This window comes from Phasianus colchicus, chromosome 17 (assembly GCF_987193195.1).
Source record: "Phasianus colchicus chromosome 17, bPhaCol1.hap1.1, whole genome shotgun sequence".
Classification (NCBI taxonomy): Eukaryota; Metazoa; Chordata; class Aves; order Galliformes; family Phasianidae; genus Phasianus; species Phasianus colchicus.
The window spans coordinates 8071825-8092278 of NC_143452.1; the positions used below are offsets into that span (position 1 = coordinate 8071825).

General features: G+C 41.0%; 2 protein-coding genes and 1 long non-coding RNA gene across 5 annotated transcripts in view; 2 read left to right on the forward strand and 1 right to left on the reverse strand.

The window, feature by feature from the left end:
• OSBPL2 (oxysterol binding protein like 2) overlaps positions 1-13382 on the forward strand; it is a 30483-nt gene extending 17101 nt beyond the window's left edge. For both annotated transcript variants that reach the window (XM_031590113.2, XM_031590122.2), the window contains 10 exons: positions 184-318; positions 1022-1119; positions 1821-2003; positions 3768-3875; positions 4798-4887; positions 5528-5651; positions 7469-7597; positions 8333-8456; positions 9035-9125; positions 9901-13382. In XM_031590113.2, the coding sequence (XP_031445973.2) occupies positions 184-318; positions 1022-1119; positions 1821-2003; positions 3768-3875; positions 4798-4887; positions 5528-5651; positions 7469-7597; positions 8333-8456; positions 9035-9125; positions 9901-10003 (1185 nt within the window). In that variant the 3' untranslated portion in view covers positions 10004-13382. The remainder of the gene's footprint in view (positions 1-183; positions 319-1021; positions 1120-1820; positions 2004-3767; positions 3876-4797; positions 4888-5527; positions 5652-7468; positions 7598-8332; positions 8457-9034; positions 9126-9900) is intronic.
• Positions 12337-13479, reverse strand: LOC149915619 (uncharacterized). Its single transcript, XR_016471945.1, has 2 exons — positions 13399-13479; positions 12337-12398 (listed from the first exon to the last, which is right to left on the reverse strand). It is a non-coding gene; the product is annotated as an uncharacterized LOC149915619 (long non-coding RNA).
• A 13-nt stretch (positions 13480-13492) lies between these two features.
• On the forward strand, positions 13493-20454 carry ADRM1 (ADRM1 26S proteasome ubiquitin receptor). Of its 2 annotated transcripts, XM_031590135.2 has the most exons (10): positions 13495-13611; positions 14109-14319; positions 14566-14682; positions 14762-14885; positions 15295-15381; positions 17577-17658; positions 17892-18121; positions 18433-18590; positions 19463-19565; positions 20230-20454. In XM_031590135.2, exons 2-10 carry the CDS (start codon positions 14110-14112, stop codon positions 20334-20336), a joined length of 1218 nt encoding a protein of 405 aa, XP_031445995.1. In that variant the 5' UTR covers positions 13495-13611; position 14109; the 3' UTR covers positions 20337-20454. The 2 variants fall into 2 exon arrangements, with proteins under 2 accessions (XP_090008261.1, XP_031445995.1); XM_090152135.1 differs by lacking the exon at positions 15295-15381 and having other exon boundaries at positions 13493-13611.

The window sequence follows — 20454 nt, forward strand, 5'->3', positions numbered from 1 at the left end:
CTGATCCCCAGTAGAGTTCTGCAGTGCTTCTACCCCCTTTCAGCTCTAGCAGTTCACGTTCTGTAGTGTTCTTGAAAAGACACTTGACAACTCAACTAACCCACAGCTTACTTTCAGAATGCTTAGTTTTCTCAGTTGATAAAATAGTGTTCTAAGAAATTAACTTGTCCTTTTGTTACCTAGGAGTTGTCTAAGATTACAATGCCCATTGTCTTCAACGAGCCATTGAGTTTCCTCCAACGGATAACTGAATACATGGAACACATATACCTCATTAATAAGGCTTGTAGTCATGCAGACCCCTTGGAAAGAATGCAGGCAAGTCCCAGCTATCAGCTTCTTGTTAGTTCAGAAGTGGTTTCTCTCTCTCAAGGGTCTTTCATATTAATACAACCTTTCTTTTGAGTGCATTTCTTTATCTGGTGCTGTTGTAAGAATACCCATGTTTGTCTGTCTAGAGCAATTTCTTGTTATATAGTGGTTGGTATGAGTTACGTGTGATGCTTTCCTACTTGATACTTTGCACAAAAGTCTTCAGTAGGCGAGTACAACAACTGACCCTTCCCAAGGCTCTCAGCCTGTTCAGGACTGTTTCAGCTTTGACTTTTTGGTATTTATGTGTTGTAAAGATGAGATCTCAGCTTTAAATCACCTTAAAGTAAAGTTGTTTTGTGTCCTGGTGACACAAAGGCTCCTGAACTTTCCAAAATAGGTCACAAGCATTAATATGAATTGTTGAGTGGCTTCGTGATTTATTGAGGTAAGAGAGGAGCATGGAACAGAGTATAACCTGGCAAAATTTGCTACAGAAAATGACTCCTTTTGGAATGATATGCTTATTAACTGCTTTTATTTCCCTACTTCTATATTATATCCCATGGCTTGCCAGTATTTTGGCCTTAAGCAACATATGGAGCTTTCTTTTTGGAAGAATAATAAAATATTGTACTAAGGAAAAAAAAAATCATCTCATAGTTTTAATGAACTGTTAATATAACAATGCATCCTTATTTCCTTACAGGCTGTAGCTGCTTTTGCAGTTTCTGCTGTAGCTTCTCAGTGGGAGAGAACTGGCAAACCATTTAACCCCCTGTTAGGAGAAACCTATGAATTAACAAGGTAATAATAGAATTGGGATGTGAGGCTGTTTGTGTGAGCAGGCAGTAGTTTGGTTGTTTATTCACCAAAGTAAATAAAAGACTACTAAAATATGTTTAGTATGTTTTTGAGTTTAGCTAAAATTATTTTCCCCAAACTAATACAAAATGTTTGAGAGGTTTTTGTAGAAGCAGTGTTATTTCTGTGTTTATGTAAGGTATTCTTAGAATTGTTCAGAGAAAAAACTTCTGCTGAAGAGAGACCTGAACAGAGACTATTAACTAATTTTAAGGAGTGTTGTTCTTATAGACAGATAACTTATCAGATAGGTAAGTTAGTTTGAGAGGCTTTCAGCTTACTGAAATGAGAGATACATAAGTTACAAAGAAAATTTTCTAGTCAGACCTTCTGCTGCCCAAGGAATTGCAGAGTTTTCAAGAGTTATTCCAGTCAAAGTCCTCAGGTGCTTTTCTAGGTAGAAAGTCACTTGGGTATTTCAATGGAGATTGTTTCTGGGTATAAGCAGATGTTTAAAAAGTATTCAGAAGATTATTGCTTTCATTTTATTAATTTCAAATGTGTCGTGGGACTAGAAAAGGGAAAGTATCATGTTCAGAGTAATTTAAAAATCCTTCAAAAAAAATTGAAGTATCAAGTTATGTTTTGGTTTTTTTTTTCCTGTAAGTTGATTAAGTGTTTAATGCTCTTCCTTGTGTTGATAGGGAGGATTTAGGATTTAGGTTTATATCTGAGCAAGTCAGCCACCACCCACCTATTAGTGCATTTTATTCTGAAGGCCTCAATAAGGACTTTATTTTTCACGGATCAATCTACCCCAAATTAAAATTCTGGGGAAAGAGTATAGAAGCGGAGCCACGGGGGACGATTACTTTGGAGCTTCTAAAGTGAGTATGAGAAGCAAATGCCTTTCATCCTTGCATGTTTGTGTGAAAAGAGCTGCTGCTTCAGAATAACTGCTTTATGTGATGGCAGAATGCAAGAAACTTGTCAGGATTTGTCAGCTTCCAGTGAAATCATCAATGCCTTTCCATATTACTCCTAATCAGTTACGTCTCAAATTATGTGGCTGTCCACAAGCTGGTTTGTGCCAGGCATTCTGCAGTTGAACACTTATAGATGCTTTTCCAAAAGCTTTCCTCAGGCCTAACTTTGAGGTTGCTTTAAAATATCTTTTGAAGATAGGCATTCATGTAGAAAGAAAGCAGACATTTGGTCTTAATAAAGAGGCAACTTGAGTGCCATATCAAGCATTGACTCTTTCTGTAGTTTCTTTTGAAAGTACAGTTTGTTTGTCAAGCTGCTGGCATCTGATCTTCCAAAACTTGGTCTTGGGTGTAAGTGTTGATGTAAATAGAGGAAATCTTCTCTGGATATAGAAATGACTATGAACACTAGTGTGGAATGCAGATTTGACAAAAAATGTGTGTTGGTGGAGAGAGAGCCTTTATGTAGAACTAGGATTCTTGTTCTGCCTAATCAAATCATGGTACAGATTTAAATTGCAGTGTAAATGACTAAAGCATTTGGTTTAAATATTTGCATCAAGTTAGCAGCAGAAGCTGAGCTCAGATTTTGAGCTCCTTAATATTGTGATTCATACCAGTCTGTTGGTTTGAGAAGTCTGAGAGTTATTCTGGGCCAAACTTAAGTTTAGGGAACAACATCATCAATCAGCCTTAAGTGCTGTGTTTATGTTGACTCTGACTGTGTTTTCTGTGTTAGAAAGCACGATTCTTCCCCACTTTTCCAGCACAAATAAATGTCTCAATTCATCTTCACAGGGCATGAATGTCTTCTGTTATATTTTATGCTCCATGGATTTTGCTGTCAATAAGTTCATGAATAAAAACATACTAAAGCTGGGGAGGTGATTTTTTTTTTTTCCCCACTTGAAGAGTAGTCATTATTCTGAACTACACTTGAACATAGTTTGCTGTGGAAAATTGTCAGACTTTGATCTGTTTTTTTTCTCTGACAGTTGGAAATATTAAGTATGTTTGTTTGCTCCATACTTAATGGAACTAGAAGCCCAAGGCATTTGTTACAGAGGATGCTGCTTATTTCTGCTTTTTTTTTTTTTTTTTGGTATTAAAATAGAGTTTGCATGCTTTTCTAACATGGACTGATTGCTAACCAGATTGATTGCTAATCTGATGGGGGCTAACTTGCTGGAAAGCTCAGAAGACCGCTGTGAGTTATAAGAAAACCTAACCAAACTCTCTGGGTTATGATACAGGTTCTTTAGGAAGAAGTGTGCAGTGCTGCTGCGGTAGCTGAGTAGAAGGCAGTGTTAGGCTTTGTCAGTCCAGTTCTCATCTGAGTGCTATTTTCTATCACAGACAACTTTAAAAGCTCACATTATTGAGCTGGAATTTGTATTCAAAAGCACAGCAACTGTAAAACTTGCTAATTCAACTCTTTAATAAGAGAAAAGGAAAGGGCATATCGCATTGTTAACTTGCACTCATGTTTACATGCAGCATGTCGTTGGCTTACAAAGAAAAGTCTGTTTCTTCTCTGTTTTGAAGTTAGCTGCTGGCTGTTCATGGGAGCGGTAAATATTTTGCCCTGCTGCAAATAGAGTTACAACAGGCTTACATTCCACTGCAAGCTCAAGAAACGGATTTATTTTTCTGTTTTCTTTACAGACATAGTGAAGCTTACACATGGACAAATCCAACCTGTTGTGTACATAATGTAATTATTGGTAAACTGTGGCTAGAACAATATGGAACGGTAGAAATCGTGAATCACAGGTAATGCTAATGATGGGGCCTGGTGCTGGGCCTTTTCACTTGTGTTACAAAGCAGATACTTTCCTGGGATACACACCTTAGTATCTGTAGGCCCAAAGTGGTTTTTTTCCCCCATTTTCTGACAAATGCAAACTATTCATTGGGCTGAGCGTAGTATCATAATAATGTAAATGAAAAGGCAAATGAATAGATAGATGGCTTATGGGCTACAAAGGTTTTACATTTGTGAGTTACCTATTCAAATTCAGCCTTATTGACAGAGAACAGAAATTAAATATAACTCCAGAACCATTAAATGGCATAATTGCTGGAGGCCTCCATCAGCTTGACTTTCATTTGGCTCTTTTAATTTTGATAATAGAAAATGTATTCAATTAAGAGTACAGCACAGATAAATGACTGTAGAATAATAGTATAACGTGAACATAGAGCATGTCAATTGCTCTGCCAACTGCCTATAAAAATGCTTTTTACTTCACATAAAATGAAGGAGAGAATAATCTTCTGTAAAATAGGAGATTTTTTGGGAAAACTTCTTTATTACAGAGGAATGCAGCACCTGTAATACAGCACCTGTGGTTTTTTTTGTGAATAGATTGAAGTTTTATTCCAACAGGCTGCTGTGCTGGTACTTCCATCTCATCAAATCTACAATTGTCTCTTAAATTCACACCTGCAATTCAAGATGGTCTCTGTGTGCTTTGTGCTTAATATAGAAACTTGGCCACATACCTCACTGTGATAACTCACTCAGATAATAAACCATAGTTAAAGAAAAATTATGATATCAATAATTACCTCTTATTACTTACACGTAAAAAGCTAAAATAAAGTGCAGGTAAGGGGGGGTAGGGGGAAGTGATCTTATTAATGTGTTTAGGAGCTCTCTTCCTGAATTGTGTACTTGAAATTTCCTCTGCAGTACTGGAGATAAATGTGTTCTTAATTTTAAACCGTGTGGGCTGTTTGGAAAAGAGCTTCACAGAGTAGAGGGATACATCCAGGACAAAACGTAAGTGCTATGACTGTTGGCCTCTCTGTTTCTGTGCACTGTGATTTTGCTTTAGTGCTGATATGGTGACCATGACTGATGTGAGTGCAAAGTATTAGTAATGCAGTTTATAACCACTTGCATTCTCAGTGTTGGTATTAAATCCCTTAGTTGGGATGAGGATTTCCAGCAGTATTAGGAAACTCTCCAGTCTGGCCACTTGGAATAAAGGTATTCAGGGAAAGCACAGAGTAGTTGAAACTGATTTCACTGTTGCACAGTTGCAATTCCAGTCTTCAGCTTAAAATAATGAGAATAAAGTTATTGAAAGTATTTAATCAAGCCCAAGGCTGTTATGTGACTCTTGGGGTCTTTATTGTAAGCTGCTGGCTTCGCTGCGCCCACACTCATTTCAACAATAGCAAAAGGTATGTGACTAAGTCATGAGAATGTGTTCTGCAGGACTGAATACCAAAAAGACTAGTTGAAGGTGAATCATTTTCTTTGCATTAATCTATTATCTGGATTCTGAGAAATCTGCAAAGAAATAAAAGACAACAAGGTAGGAAGCTGTGTACTTAATGCAGACTAGGATCTGTATGACTTGGCTTAGAAGGCCTTATGGGAAGCAAAAGCTAACTCTCCTTTGCTCTCTCTGCAGCAGAAAGAAGCTGTGTGTCATCTATGGCAAGTGGACAGAATGCTTGTGGTGCACTGATCCCACTACGTATGAGACTTACAAAAAGAATGAGAAGAGAGGTGGTGAGCAAAAGAAATTAAAGCCGGTAAGATTTAGGATCCTACAGGGAGTGAAAATATCGAAATACATAAAATGAGAGGAAATAATCTTCTTTTCAGAAATGGTCAGGTGCTGGTACGTGGAGGGTTATAATTGTTCATCTTTTGGTAGGGGTCTGAGGGATGCAGCTTCATGAGAAGGCGTTGCGCTTTGAAATGATGTTGGCTTTAATGAGAGCTGCTGGTATTTGAGAACTTACAGAAATTGTGATTGCTAGAGACTTGTCAGAGTTGTCGTCATATATCAGCTCCCTTTTCTTCAACAGAGAAAGTGGCTATACTTGCTTCTAGATGTGAAAATATCTGAATGTAGGCATTTAAAAAGAAAATTCCCTAAGTACCATGTTTAAGTCATTTATGCCTTTTTGGGTGATGCAGCCTTTTCGAATTTCTGGTGCAGACAGCCTTTAAAGCAGAAGGGTCTGGAAGTTTGTGGATTTTTTCATCATGTGTCTGGATCAGTCACTGCCAGAGCCTCAGGGTTAAATGGAAAATGCAAAATGTTGTACAATGCAGAGGACTGTTGTGTTTTCCAGTATCAACAGAAGTCTTGTGGACTCTGGTTGCTTGTACAAAATGAAAATGATGAGCTAAAGTTAAAAGTGATTAGCTTCTGCCTGGGAGACTCAGTCTTTCTTTTAAGTACTCGCATGACAGGACTCCAGAGCAACAGTAGGCCTTGTTTTTTGCCTCTGGATTCTGTCATGGTGCAGGCTTGTATTTTGACTTATTTTTAAATAATAAGATTTTGTTTTTTGAAGGAGTCAACTCCTTCCTTCCTTCCTTCCTGTGGAATTTATATTTAGAGGAGGAAATGTTTTGAAGAGAACAAATGACGCACCTCAGAGGAGGCAGAAGGAAAATAGGAGAGGAGAACTGTGACATTCTAACAGTAGAATGATATTGCCTCTTCCATTCTGATGGCTGTGCTTTCAGGTGATTTCTCATGTTGAAATCCTCTGAACTTTTACAATGCAGCTGTGTTCTGAGACAGATTCTCCTGTGGTTCAGGCTGATAATAGGGACCAAGCATGCAGAAAGCAGGTCTTCAGGTAGTCAAGGGAAGCAGTCAAGGGATCTGTGGTCTGTGCAGTTCAAGTGGATCAAACACTATAGTTGGTGTTGTTTGGCCTGATCCTGTGTAGAGATAATGTTTGATATGTATGTGCTGTGCCTTTCAGCTGTATGAGGAAGATGTTGTTTTCTACTATGTGCTGTGTGCAGCCTCTTTCTTTCCTCTAACTGCTTGCAGAACCAAGATTGTATTTTCTTCCAAAAACAGATAGCCAGAACAAAAGTGACTGAGGTCTATGAATGGTGGAATAAAAATAGTGAGGTGATTAAATAAAAATCTTCATCCTGTTTTCCACCCTCAAGTAGAATTCAGAAATCATAGCACAATTCTATGAGATTGCCACTGCTAACAATACCATAGCATTGAGAATGGGAATGCTGCCCAAAGCCTTCTCTGGAAATAGGAAATATTAGTTTCTTGTAAGAGTAGTTGTTGAATTCTTATTGCAACTTAGAGAGCATGTGCATTAATGTATATAAACTGATGTGGAGCTTGACTTTTAATGTGAAAAGGTGGCATGTTTTAGTTGAAATAAAATTGATGAACTCATACACTAATTAATTCCTCATTAATTAAATAAACAAGGTACTTCTGCAAGTGACAAAGCAATCGGTATCCAAAAGGCGAGCATGTGCTATTTATCTTTCTTCTGCCATTGTAGAAACTAGTTTAAACTGCAGTCTTGACTCATTTGAACCTGAGGAAGTAATGGTGCTATCTTTGTTTCAGAGTGAGGATGTTATAAAATCAGAAAACGATGAGGCTGACGATATGCCAGAAGTTCAAGACACCGTGCAGTTTATACCAGGCAGTAAATTGCTTTGGAGAATAAATTGTAGACCACCCAACTCATCACAGGTAACTGTTTCAATCAATGTGTTTGTTCCTGTCACTAGTGACTCATCCCAGGTAACATGAGTAATGTTTAAGGGAAGCCCTTTTGAAAGTGTCTGTCCTTAGTGTGCTTCTTGGCAGGTTCTAGCAGTTCTTGCTGCAGCAGCAGCAAAATTAAACTGCAGCAAGTTGCTTCATTCCTATGCTGAAAACAGCAGAGTTGGTAGAATGTGTGATCTGAGTGCAGCTGCTTCATTGTGTGACCTGTGAGATCTTTGTGCGAGGAGTGGCTGAAATATGGATGTGTGTTCCCCACTGCTAACCCTGCTGTTGGAAGGCAGGCTTCCAAAAATGCAGTCACTGGGCATCTGGATATTAACCTAAGTTAATGTTCTCTGAAATTAATGAATGAAAGCATGCATACTTTCCTGGGACAAATGACTTGTTTTCTTAGTTTTAGATGTGTTTACTTTTTTCTTTATAAAGAAAAATCATGGTGTTTAATATCAGATATAGAGGAAATACGTTTCTATTTTCTGAAGCAAAGACTGTGATCTCCATACTGCTCCTCCTTCCCCTTTAAAAAAAAAAAAAAAAAATGTCAGTTTGGAATGAACCTGTCTTGCTTTCAAGGTGGCCAGTGGAATAGGGTTTGACTCAGTAATTTCTCTTGGAAACTTTGCTGTATCCATTCAGTATAGGTAACCTATTGCTGCTTTGCCAAAATAACATATGTATTGTCTACAATTTGCCTTTCAGATGTACAATTTCACCAGTTTTGCTGTGAGTCTCAATGAGCTAGAGAAGGGCATGGAAGCAATATTAGCTCCCACTGACTGTCGGCTACGTCCGGATATCAGAAACATGGAAAATGGAAACATGGGTATGTGTTTGAAGAAAATGTTTTCACATTAGTAAAATCTGAGAGGGATAACTGAATGGGGGTTGTTTGCTATCGGAGTGATATCTTCAGTTTCTTATTCTCAATGCAGCATTAACATCATTTCATCATGATCATGCTTTTGTACAGTATAATGGCTGTTTTCTCCTTGAGTAGGCTGGGAGAGCAAGTATGTCCCAGGTGGATCTCAAGACTGCTATCTTGTGGTGGAGGACATTGCATGTCTGCCAGCATCCCCCAGCAAACATCTTCTCTTGCTCTGGTGTTTATCAGATAGTGGGGGGAAAAAAACCACACAGTTATACTCAATCTAAATTCTTTTCCACTGTCTGGTTGGATAATACTCTGTAATTTTACCACGTACTCTATTTGTAGTCACAACATTTCTGATATGACAATTCTAGTTCTGTCACCTGCAGTTGTCATTGTTGAGTAGATTGTGTCCAGCACTTTCTCTCATTTGAATGAACTATGTTTTATTTCTTTGCAGTCTTTTCCTTGTTTTCTGCATTTTTATTTCCATTTTGCTAAGTAACTATTCTCATTGAAATATTTGCTAGATGTGGCTAGTAAAGAAAAAGAGAGACTAGAGGAGAAACAAAGAGCTGCTCGCAAGGAGCGTGCGAAAGACGAAGTGGAGTGGCAGACAAGGTAAGGAGCAGGAAGCTGGGCATTTATGTAATGTTTGAATGCTGCTGTTTTACTGCCTGAAATGCTTTTAGTGAAGACAACGTGCGTTTGATTTCCTGCATGACAGCACAATTTGTATTATTTTGTAGTAATTTGCTGGTCAACTCTTAAATAATGTAGCTGGAAAACCAAATTGTTGGTAATTTTGTGCTAGATGAATTATTTTATAATAAATGCTGAAACCTGTCATAAATAACTGGTAATGCTGTTCTTTTGGTTTTGTTTTAAGCTCTCAGAACTCATCTTTTTTGTGGACTGAATAAAACATTAAGTCCCATCTCCTCCCATAACTAATTCCTGTCTAACTTTTGGCAGTTGAGTAGCATGTTGTGGCCCTTTGAGGCCTTTTACTTTCAAACTTCTAGGACTTCTTGGATGGTTACTTCAGAAACTGCTTTTAAAAACTCTTATAAAGTAAAAAAAAAAAAAAAATTGTATATTATCAATATATGATCAAAAGTATCAGTGCTGTTTTTATTTGGAGTAAGACAGCAATTTGAAAATCCATTTCATACTCCTTCCTGACTTCATGCAAAAAAGAATGAATGGTAAGACAGTGACAGCTATGCAGGAAGCTGACTGCATTGTTTTTCATGCTCAAAATACTGGCAGATGCTCTCCCCCTCCAGTAAGAAATATCAGTGTCTTTCAATAATGTTCTTGGGAAAGAAGCAAAGCTCTGGGTTTTTTGTTCACCCTCCTAACTGTCTGATTCTTTTCTTTTTTTTTTCTCCAGGTGGTTTCATCAAGGCACTAACCCATACACTGGGACTTCAGATTGGCTGTACTCAGGTGGCTATTTTGATAGAAATTTCTCAGACTGTCCGGACATATATTGAAATAATGGAACCAATAGCTCATCTCATCTGGACATCTAGTTACTAGATTTCATTGTAAGCCAGTTAGTCTGGTTTTGTGAATAACAAAATTCAGCTTTTCTAAGTAAATCCTAACAAAACATCTATCAGTCAACAATCAAGGATTTAATGATCACTAATGTTGGATTGCCAAATATTTAAACACTGTTGGATTCTTTTCATAAAGCTACATCTGAAATCATCATATTTTCACTAATTTTTAAAGGGACTTTTGGATCTCCATTTTTTTTCCTAGTTTTTGTCAGGAAGGTATGCTGTATCTGGTAGAGCTCATAACATCCTTGAAAACTATATAACTTTAAGAAAATAGAGATAATACCATCTTAGAGTAGTGAGGAATCTAAGTTTTCAGAACTTGGAGCAGGGATGAAAAGTTCATAAGGTACGAACATGATAAAATCTAGTACTGTGGCTATTTCCCATGAAGAGATGCATGTGAAACTTTCATACAGTATGTAGCACTATGTGGGGACTGGAGCTCCTGGCCCCTCTCTCTTCAATATGATTCAATAATTCAAAGACATTGAGAAACAAAAAAACAACTTTAGCTTCTCAAACTGTAGTCGTCTGTTACAAAGTCTTCACAATTTCTGGTCACTGTGAGCATTAAACTATATACCTGTGATAAAATTACATAAAACATACGTTAAGAGCAAGGTGCATTAAACAATGCGTGCTTCTTCTGAAGTCAGATGCTGCTCTTAAAGTAGGAGAAACTTCAGGAGCAATTGCAGGAATGCAGAGGTGGTTACAATGTAAAATATATTGCTTGCTACCACTTGGAGGCTTAGATCTTCTGCACTACTTCTGGCAGCTTTGGCACTAAATATGCTTCTAGACTAAACTTTTATTTGGAAGCACTTGGTATGTATATCCACACAGATCTCATATTTCTGGGATGTTTTTGTTTGCATGTTTTTCATTATTAGGTCATGTCTGTTTTGTATGTTGTAAAAGAGCAGAATCAATTTCAAGCTGTGTTATAGTTACCTATTACATGTTTTCTGTGAGCATGTGATGTCATAAAAGTGGAATTTTTTTGTTCCATATGGAAACGTCAAAGCCATATAATGGAAATTGAACTACAGATCAATTACTGAACTGATATATTAATTTTTTTCAAAGTGATACACTTCTGGTGAGGAGAGAGGAAGGGAGTCTTGAAAAATTAGGTCTAGTAATTAAAACTAATCCTAAGGTGTTGTTTTTTTTTTTTTAATGAAAACTTTTGAGTAACTAGGCAAAAAAGGAAAATGGCTACATTGCATTTAGGCTTACAGTGATTCAGAGATCACTGGTGCTAACCAGCGTGACACCTTGAGGAATTTGTGGAAGAATTGATCCAACTGATGCCTAAACACATTCATGGTTTCCTCTGAAGAGCAGATTGTGCTTCTATCCCAGTGATAGGATAAAAAGGCAAAAGGTTAACATACTCATGGAGAAATGTTTTTGTATCAAATTATGCATCACATGATTGGACTAACTTTAATTTGGGGGATTTAGTTGTCGTCTTCATTGGAAAACTGAGACAAATGGTTAAAATTCAGTAAAAAGGCCTAACCTGAAATGTGCTCATGGCAACGTTAATCTGTTGCCAGAAATCATACTTTGCTGATTTTCTTTACACACAAACTAAATGTGGTAGTATGGCTCAGAGAACAAATTTATATTTTGTTTCTAATAAACATTCAGATGCTTGACTTTTAAAAAGACCTTGCTGATCAGTATGGGATAGCATAAAAATACTTCTGAGTCTTTTTGTAAAAATCAACTTGAATTACTGTTCCAGGCACTGGAATGTTCCTTGCATATTTTCTGCTGTGGAACCATCTTGTTGGATGAGGATTGAAAAGATTCACAGGCTAAGCCAGTTTAACATCTCACAGGAGATTAAAACTTGCTTAAGCTAAATTATACATTTAAGGTTGGAGTCAAGTGCTCTTTAAAAGCATATGAATAGAATGGAAAAAATGCAGAGTAATTGGTAAATATTCAGTATTTAAGAAGGAATGGACAGGTTAGCATCTCTCTTCTCTTGAATTAGAATTTTAATTTAAACACCCTTTTCATTATGCAAAAACAGAATTATACCATGTTTGTTTGAAACTTATGTTTAGGAATTTCATGTAATTTAAAAATAAATTGGCAAGTTTTCTAAAATGAGAGTTACATCTTTAGCCCATTCTCCCTTCTCTTTAGTGTAATGTTTTTAGGGAAATCTCGAATGGGTTCCGACTCTGTTCTTTTAATTTATTATTCTTCACTGAAAACATTTACAAAATATTTTCTCATTGCTGCTGAAAAGTCTCTGCCTGGCGAGCCCCAGGGTGCCTGACGGCACATTGTGATCGCTCTGAAAGTGAAAAAAAATATATTTTAAATGCAGATCTCGCCTCAGTAGTTTACATGTCAAAACATTAACTTTGCACCTTTTAAAAGAATGTCACTTTTATAACTTGATTAAGCACTGTATATAAGATAACTGTGTTAGTATATGTTAATACTGTAGAGAAACCATCTAGAAAGAAAATTATAATAAATGCTTAATTCCCTTTGGGCCTCTAGGTGGTGAGAGAGGTTTGTGTACAGGGAGGTAAGGGCAGCTGTGTGAGGACACGGGTGGAGATGGCCAGGTCACTTACGGTCACCACGATGTTTGTTGTGCAAAAAGTGATTTAAATCCGAGCTCTGAGTGCCAGGGGGGGGGGGGTAAGGGGGGGCCGTAAGGTGAAAGTGATGCCTTTGTGCAGGGATGGAGTGGCTGCTGGCAGCTCTGTGGGAGCGCGTTGTGTGGGCACTGGGTGCTTTGTGTGGCGGTGCCTGAGCGCTGGGAGCAGCTGCCTCAGTGGTGCTTGTGGGATGGCTGGTACCTGATTGACGAGGACAGGAATATGCCCTGAATTGATCAGATTAAAACAAACAAACAAAAAACACCTAAATTGGCTACATGTGCAGCTGTGTGATGACTAAAAATCGTTTCTCAGTGAATTGAAACCAAGCGGTGGAAATGGTTTGGCTGAAGCCCTCCCGGCATCTCCACAGCTGTCCCCGAAATGGTCACCAAAGGGTTTCAGCGCGGCTCTGCCCTGCGCCATCTCTGCTCGTGTGGTGCATCTGAGCGGGAAGGGAGGAAGGGGGGGAAGGCCCGGCCGTTGGATGAGGGCCGGCCCTGTGGAAGCGCTGAGTGAAATGCGTTTATTTTTGTAATATTTAATAACTGTCGATGCCCGTCTCTATTAACAACCGTCTTTGGCTTTTTAGAGAAGTCTGTACAGGTCTGCGGACGTCAATGTTACACTGTAAAGCTGTAAATCCGAATAAAGCTCGTTTTGAAGAAGAGAGGGGGTCGCGACCTCTGCTTGGCGGAGGGGGGATGGGGGCGCCGCCATCTTTCCGCCGTGATGACACAGCAGGGCGAGGGGGCGGGCTCTGCCGCTGAATGACAATGGCGTCGTCCAATCGTGGAGGGCCGAGGGGGCGCTCGCCCCGCCCAGCGGCGGGCGGACTTCCGGGGCGCGGGGCAGGAAGCGGGAGAGGCGCAGGGCCTGCGGGCGGCGAGGCGGCAGGTACCGGCGGGGGGAGGACGGGGTCCGGGTCAGGTCTGGGCTGGCACGCTGTTCCGTGCAGGGCTGCTGTGCTTTGCGGGGGCAGCTGGGCGGCCCAGGAGGCGGGGCGGGCTCAGAGGGGAGCCGCAACCGGCGGCCTCACGGAACCGGCTGCGGATGGCGGTCTGCCGTTGGGAAGGCGGCCGGGCCGGGCTCAGGGCGCGGGGCAGGGCCGGCCGGGTGAGGGCTGCTCGGCCCAGCGCGGCCTTTCCGAGCCGTGGTGTCAGCCCAGGAGGGAAACTGCAGGGAGGTGATCTCGTTGCATGTAGTTCGTTCGGCAGCTGCGCTCCGTGTAGAGAACGGGGCCGCACGCAGCATCCTGCTTTCGCTCCGCTCTGTGTTTAGTTTTAACGCAGCGCCCTTGGTTGTGGAGTTGAGGGCCTCGTTGTGTGGTGTCACGCTGAGAACAGCGCACATGAGAGCTTTCTCATCGTGTCAGCCCATCCTTCTGTCCCCAGGATGTCTTCAGGCGCGCTCTTTCCGAGCCTGGTGCCAGGCTCCCGTGGCTCTTCGAGTAAATACCTGGTAGAATTCCGGGCAGGAAAGATGTCCCTGAAGGGCAGCACTGTGACCCCGGACAAGAGGAAAGGCCTCGTTTACATCCAGCAGACCGATGATTCCCTCATCCATTTCTGCTGGAAGGACAGGACCTCGGGCAATGTTGAAGATGTGAGTATGGCTTTGTGTTTCGGTGCTGAGGTGTTGAGGCGCTGTGTCACCTTGGTCTCGTTTCCTGCCCTGCTGGAAGAGCTCTGAGATGGTTTAGAATGTGAATGCTACAATGACTCAACAGACTTACCCTTCTAAAATCACCTTTGGAACAGATGGTTGGGAGGGGGTCAGAGGTCTTTGGGAGTCTAACAGTAATGTTCACGCGTTTCCTGAAATATCTGTTCCTACTGCCATGTTTTCCAGGATTTGATTATTTTTCCTGATGATTGTGAATTCAAAAGGGTTCCTCAGTGTACTACTGGGCGTGTGTATGTATTGAAGTTCAAGGCAGGATCAAAACGACTCTTCTTCTGGATGCAGGTTTGTGGGAAGCAAATAAGAAAAGTGTTGGAATAAATGACTTGCAGTTCTCCTTGTACCAAGAAGAACTTTCTTGCAGGAGCCGAAGACAGACAAGGATGAAGAACATTGCCGTAAAGTGAATGAGTATCTCAACAACCCCCCAATGCCTGGTGCTTTGGGTGGAAATGCGAGCGGAGGCCACGAGCTCTCAGCATTAGGAGGTAAAGTCCATTCTCTGCTCCTTCACATGAGAGGCCTTTTGTTAGAATGAGCACTTGTAGTTCCCTAGGGAGAAATTCCTGATGACTTTGGAGGGTGAGTTGGGGACAGTGTTAATACCAGAAAAGTATAAACATGCCTTTAGCAAGATAAACTGTGCTGTACTAATAGGTGCAGACTGAAAGCTAAGACTGCCGGATGAAGTATATTTTCAGTAGATTCTCTGGAGTCTTACCTTTTATGAAGCCAAGTTGCATTTATCTTTTATGAGCATCGTGAATCAGTAAACACTTGCAACTGTTTTTTCCATACAGAATGTGATGCCAATTAATCTCCTGCTGTTTGAGCTGGAGTGCTGTGAAAAAAAAACCTATGTGAATATGTTGTGTTTCAGAATGTTTTTGTTTTTAGGTGAGGGTGGCTTGCAAAGCCTTCTTGGAAACATGAGCCATAACCAGCTCATGCAGCTGATCGGACCAACGGGCTTAGGAGGACTTGGTAAAATGCTTTAATATCTTTATGCCAAAGTGGTATTTTCTCCTGCCAGGTTAAATCTTACCTGACAATATTTCTGAGTAGTGCTATTGATTTGAATAGCACTTCTTTCACGTGAGAAAGCAAGGCTCTGCCTCAGAGATGAGTTATGGGGCCCAAAAAAAAAAAAAAAAAAAAAAAAGGCAGGAAATGGGTACCAGATTCTACATGACACTCATCTTATAGCACAGGCTGCAAGGAATATCTGCCTTTTTTTTTTTTTTTTTTTTTCCCTAATAAGTCCCCTCCTCTTCCTCCTAAATATTCACTGGAGCAGGAAACCAGGGATTCCCAGCTGGATGTCCCAGCTGTCAAGCTGTGGATTCTTTCATGCTATTTCTGATCCAGTGACTATTTGTGTGCACAGTGGAATTCAAGAGGAAGGTTGGAGTGTACCTGCCCTGCAGAAACCTGTAATCAGTAGAAGAAAGCTCAGGTGAGGGCTTCTTCTTCTGGGCAACACTGGGGAGAGCTTGAAGTGCTGCCCTGCTTTTTCTAAAGGGAGTGTGAGCTGTGTTGGAGTCACTGCAGCAGTCTGTTCTTAATTCTGTCTGTGCTCCAAGGCCAGTAGAGCATTTACTGAGAAGTCAGACCCTGGTGTGGAATTAGGCAAAGGAATGCTTAGCAGGTGGCAGTGACTAAAGTCCATTTTCATTGATCTAGCAGTAGTGTCTCTGTAAGCTTAATGTGCAGATTTGATGTTGAGATGTGCAGATGGAAGATTCCAGCTTCTTAATGTGTTTGGTAAAGACCTTCTTGCTTCCTTCTTGAAGCTTCTCAGAACTCCTGAAACTTGCTTCCTCTTACTCTGAGCACGTTTTTCAACAGCTCTTCTTTCTTTGCCTTTCCATCTAGCTATAAGATGGCTTGATATGTAAAGCCAAAAAGCTCATCTGCTTGCTGCAGCAAGCGGGTTGTGATGAATCCTTGTGGATCTCTTCCCCAAGTAGCATCTGATTGTTTTACATCTGGTTTGCATCTCTCTCAGGTCTTTGCTTTTATTGCAGCTCCTGGGTGAACTTTTCCTAGCCAGCACAAACTGAATAGAGTAGCACACGATGGAGCCTGGTTAGCTTCATCCTGCTGCTGTGAAAGCTCTGTGATGGATGAGCAGTATTACAGGCATGATTCCTCACTGCACGAATGGGTTCTATAGAAAGGAGAGTACTGGGCAGATGGCTGGTGCTTGCTCTGACTCCAGTGTTCTACAGTTTGTTAATTGTGTTTGTTAATGGTGCACTTCTGTCCTCTGCAGATTAGTTCCCAAAAGGTGGATGATAAATATAGATGCTTGGGTTGGAAAATGTGTTTAATCAAATGTAGTAAAGAAACTACTGAGTAGGAAGCGTGTGGTAAATGGAGCATCTGGCAAATGTGGCTCAAAGGAGTCATAGGGGGACAATCAGTCACTGCCAGCTCCAGCAGACCTAGGAGCCAAACCTTTCCCCAGTTCTTTTTAGCTGGTGTTCTCCATGCTGCAGTAATTCTTTGGTGGCCAAGAAATAGCAGTGGGGATGAAGGAGGCTCTGATCCGATTTTTTTGTTTGTTTCAGTTTGCTGGAAGGCCAGGTGTTGGTTTCCTGCTCTGTTTCTTGATCACTGTTCTCCCTGTGGTGCTTTGGTTCTGTGCGGGGTTGGTCTTGGTCTTTGTTCTGTCTGTGACATGCTTAAGGACTCATTTGCTTCTGCTACATCTCTGCATTAGATGTGAAGCTGCAATAAATGCAGATGTACGGGTATGATTCAGAGGTTGCCCCTGCACCCTTCTGCTGAGGAGGACCTTGGCTTTAGGTTTTAGAGAAGAGTTGGAGTTTTGGAAACTAGCAGATGAAGGGAAGGGGCTCTGTTACACTGATCATGTGTACAGCATGAATCAAAGTAATTTCATCCTTGTGTACATCTGGAAATTGAGTATTTCCAAAATGTGCAACTATCTTCTCAGACAGTTCTGTAATAGGGATGTGCAGTCAGACAATGAGAGCTGTATATTTACATAGAGGGGTGGGGAGGGTTGGTCTGGGCTCTTTTGACCCCCTCCTCCTTTATTTTAGCAAATAAAACCTTTCAGGTACAAGAGTGACCTCTCTCGACCAGGGAGGTGCAGGAAACCTGAAAAAGAATGCATTTCTAAACCTGTTGTTCTTTTATGTTTATGGAAGGTGGGCTGGGTGCACTGACGGGTCCTGGCTTGGCCAGCCTACTTGGAAGCGGGGGACCCCCGACCAGCAGTTCATCATCCAGGTAAGACACCCATTTGGTCCAAGTCTGCTATATTTTTCTAGTGCGAAGTTGCCACACAGATGGGAGGAATAATGGCCTACTGTACAGAAAATTTAATGGGAATTAAGACTGCTTGGTACTTCTCTTAAGAGGAGGTTATTAGCCCTTTGTTTTGTAAGGGCTTGTAAAGAAACTTCTCAGAAAGAAGAGGCAAAGCTTTTGGTTTTGAATTAATTCCCTCAATGTCTTTCCAGCTCTCGCAGCCAGTCAGCTGCTGTGACACCATCTTCCACAACCTCTTCTACCCGTGTAACGCCTGCCCCGGCCGTTCCTGCAGCTGCATCTGTGACCAGCCCGAGCCCTGTGCCGAGTTCGGGTAATGGAACCAGCTCAGCCACGAGCCCAACCCAGCCCATCCAACTGAGTGACCTCCAGAATATTTTAGCTACTATGAACGTGCCATCTGGAGCAGGAGGACAGCAAGGTAACAGTATTCTGACCAGACAGCAGTTGGATCTAGGAGAGTCCTTTGGAGTTGTTTTACTGTCCTGTCTTGCCTTCCAATTTGAAAAGTGTCTTAAAATTTTATTTATTTCTTTATTTCCACTTAAATGCTGTTTTTCTTGGCTGCCTTGAGAATCTTACTCTTGCTGCAAAACTGAGAAGGGGAGAAAGGATTGCCAGCAGCGTGCTAAATATGATTCAGTACTCCACTGACTAGAACACTTCATTTACATGACAAAATGTGGGTTATTGTGCACAGTCTAACAGCCAACCATTTATTCATTTTCCTAGTTGACCTGGCAACTGTTCTGACTCCCGAGATAATGGCTCCCATTCTGGCCAACGCTGAAGTTCAGGAGCGGTTGATGCCTTACCTTCCCTCAGGGGAGTCTCTGCCACAAACTGCAGAAGAGATTCAGAACACCCTGACATCTCCTCAGTTCCAGCAGGTAGTTACCCACTATCATAAAGTGCTGCTCTCCTTCCCCATGTGTCATGATTCACATTGCCCCGTTTTCTCAGATTCCCACCCCTGCTCAGACTAGGAAGTTGATGCTTAGAAGTGGAAAGGAGGGACATGATTTCATGGAGCACTAGGCCTTCCTTCCTGTGGTCAGCCAAGGGCAGACCAGAAAGGTTGTTTTACTTTCGCTTTTGGATTTGGACTTTATCTTTCTCATTATTTAAAACACTTTCTGGCAATTGGCAGCAGGGTAGCAGCAAATTCATTACTGCCTGTCAAAGAATGGACTGTAAGCAGTCTCTTTAAAGTTGAGTTACTACAGTGAACACACAAAGGGAAGAGATGCTAATGTTTATAGCACTACATTCCTTTTTAATTCTATAAAACACAGAATATAAAAATACTTAATTCCAGGCCCGTCCATTTGGACATACTTTGTCACATTAAATCTGTTGGGCCAACTTCAACTAATACTGACTGAAATTTCCCAATATGCAAAATCCCACTGGCTAAGAAGAATGTTTTTAGTTGGCAGGATGTGACACTAGCGTTGCTTAGTCTAGCACAGCTTATTGCCTCATGCTTACTGGCATGTAGCTGATTAAGAGCAAACACTTCCTCATTACAAAACACAGTGCCTGTGGTGTAGAGGCATGTCTGAGCCTGGCCAAGGTGCAGTACTATCTGTGTTCTTTAAGGGATAGAGGCCATGTGGTCGGCATGCTGTAACAGGGTGTGAAAGCATCCCCAAACTAGTGCCCTCATGTTGTTATTGCACTGTAGCCACGTGGTGCTGGAGAAACCCAATGCACAGTTTTGTTTTTTTTTTTTTTTGACACTCTTGACTCCAATTCACAGGCATTGAGCATGTTCAGTGCTGCCTTAGCTTCAGGACAGCTTGGCCCGCTAATGAGTCAGTTTGGCTTACCTGCAGAGGCCATAGATGCAGCAAATAAAGGAGGTATGTACCAGTGCTGTTGGGAACATGATGAACTGGTGGGATTTGCTGTTTGAGTTGTTGCTGTGGTGGTTCTTTTGGTCTTTTTGTTGGTTTGTTGTTTTGTTTTTCTTGGCACTGCACATAGCCATTGAATGTAGAAGGCAATGATTAGTTTGTGGGTACCTGCCAAAAGGTGACTCTTGTGCTGCTCTTTTTAAAATGAAAAGGCAAATGGCTCAGGAGCCACCCTGCAGACACAGTACTGGTGTCAGGATTGCATTTAGGGAATTGGAGGTTCTGCAGAGATGTGCTGAGCAGCCTTGTGGTTGATTTCTTGAAGGAGTTACAAATGATTGGAGGTGTTGGGCACCTTGTTTAGAATGCTTTTTACTGTGTTAGTCATCAGCCATTCAGCTGAAGGGAGTGCACTGCTTGGGCCTTACTTGGCAGAGGGGGAAGGTAGCAGTTATCCCTGATGGACATTTAGAATCTGTTCCATTATTAAACCAGTTAATTGTTGAAGCTATCTAGTGAATGAGCATTGAGATTTTCTTCTTTGCTAATAGGTTCTTACTGAAACAACTGTTTTCTTTCCAACTGATGACATAGCCTCATGCAGACAATGAAGTCTGTCCCAGAAATTGCAAACTTTCTATTGCAAATAACTAATTTCTTTAACTTTTAGATGTAGAAGCATTTGCCAAAGCAATGCAGAACAGTGTGAAGTCAGACCAAAAGGAAGGAGACTCTAAAGACAAGAAAGATGAAGAGGAAGATATGAGTTTAGATTAAATTATTTGCTCTTCCTTACAGATATCCTAGATACTAACTTAAGCAACTGCAGTAGGATTACTAACTTCATATTATGCTTATATAAATCTACAAATAAAGGAATTTTCTTTATCTGCCA

What these genes read in the sequence shown, in the direction of transcription:
- ADRM1 (XM_031590135.2), top strand. Translation starts at nt 14,110, where the DNA reads ATGTCTTCAGGCGCGCTCTTTCCGAGCCTGGTGCCAGGCTCCCGTGGC. An exon ending in AACGGGCTTAGGAGGACTTG is followed by an intron (nt 15,382 to 17,576) that starts GTAAAATGCTTT and finishes TGTTTATGGAAG; the next exon opens with GTGGGCTGGGTGCACTGACG. An exon ending in AGATGCAGCAAATAAAGGAG is followed by an intron (nt 19,566 to 20,229) that starts GTATGTACCAGT and finishes TTTAACTTTTAG; the next exon opens with ATGTAGAAGCATTTGCCAAA.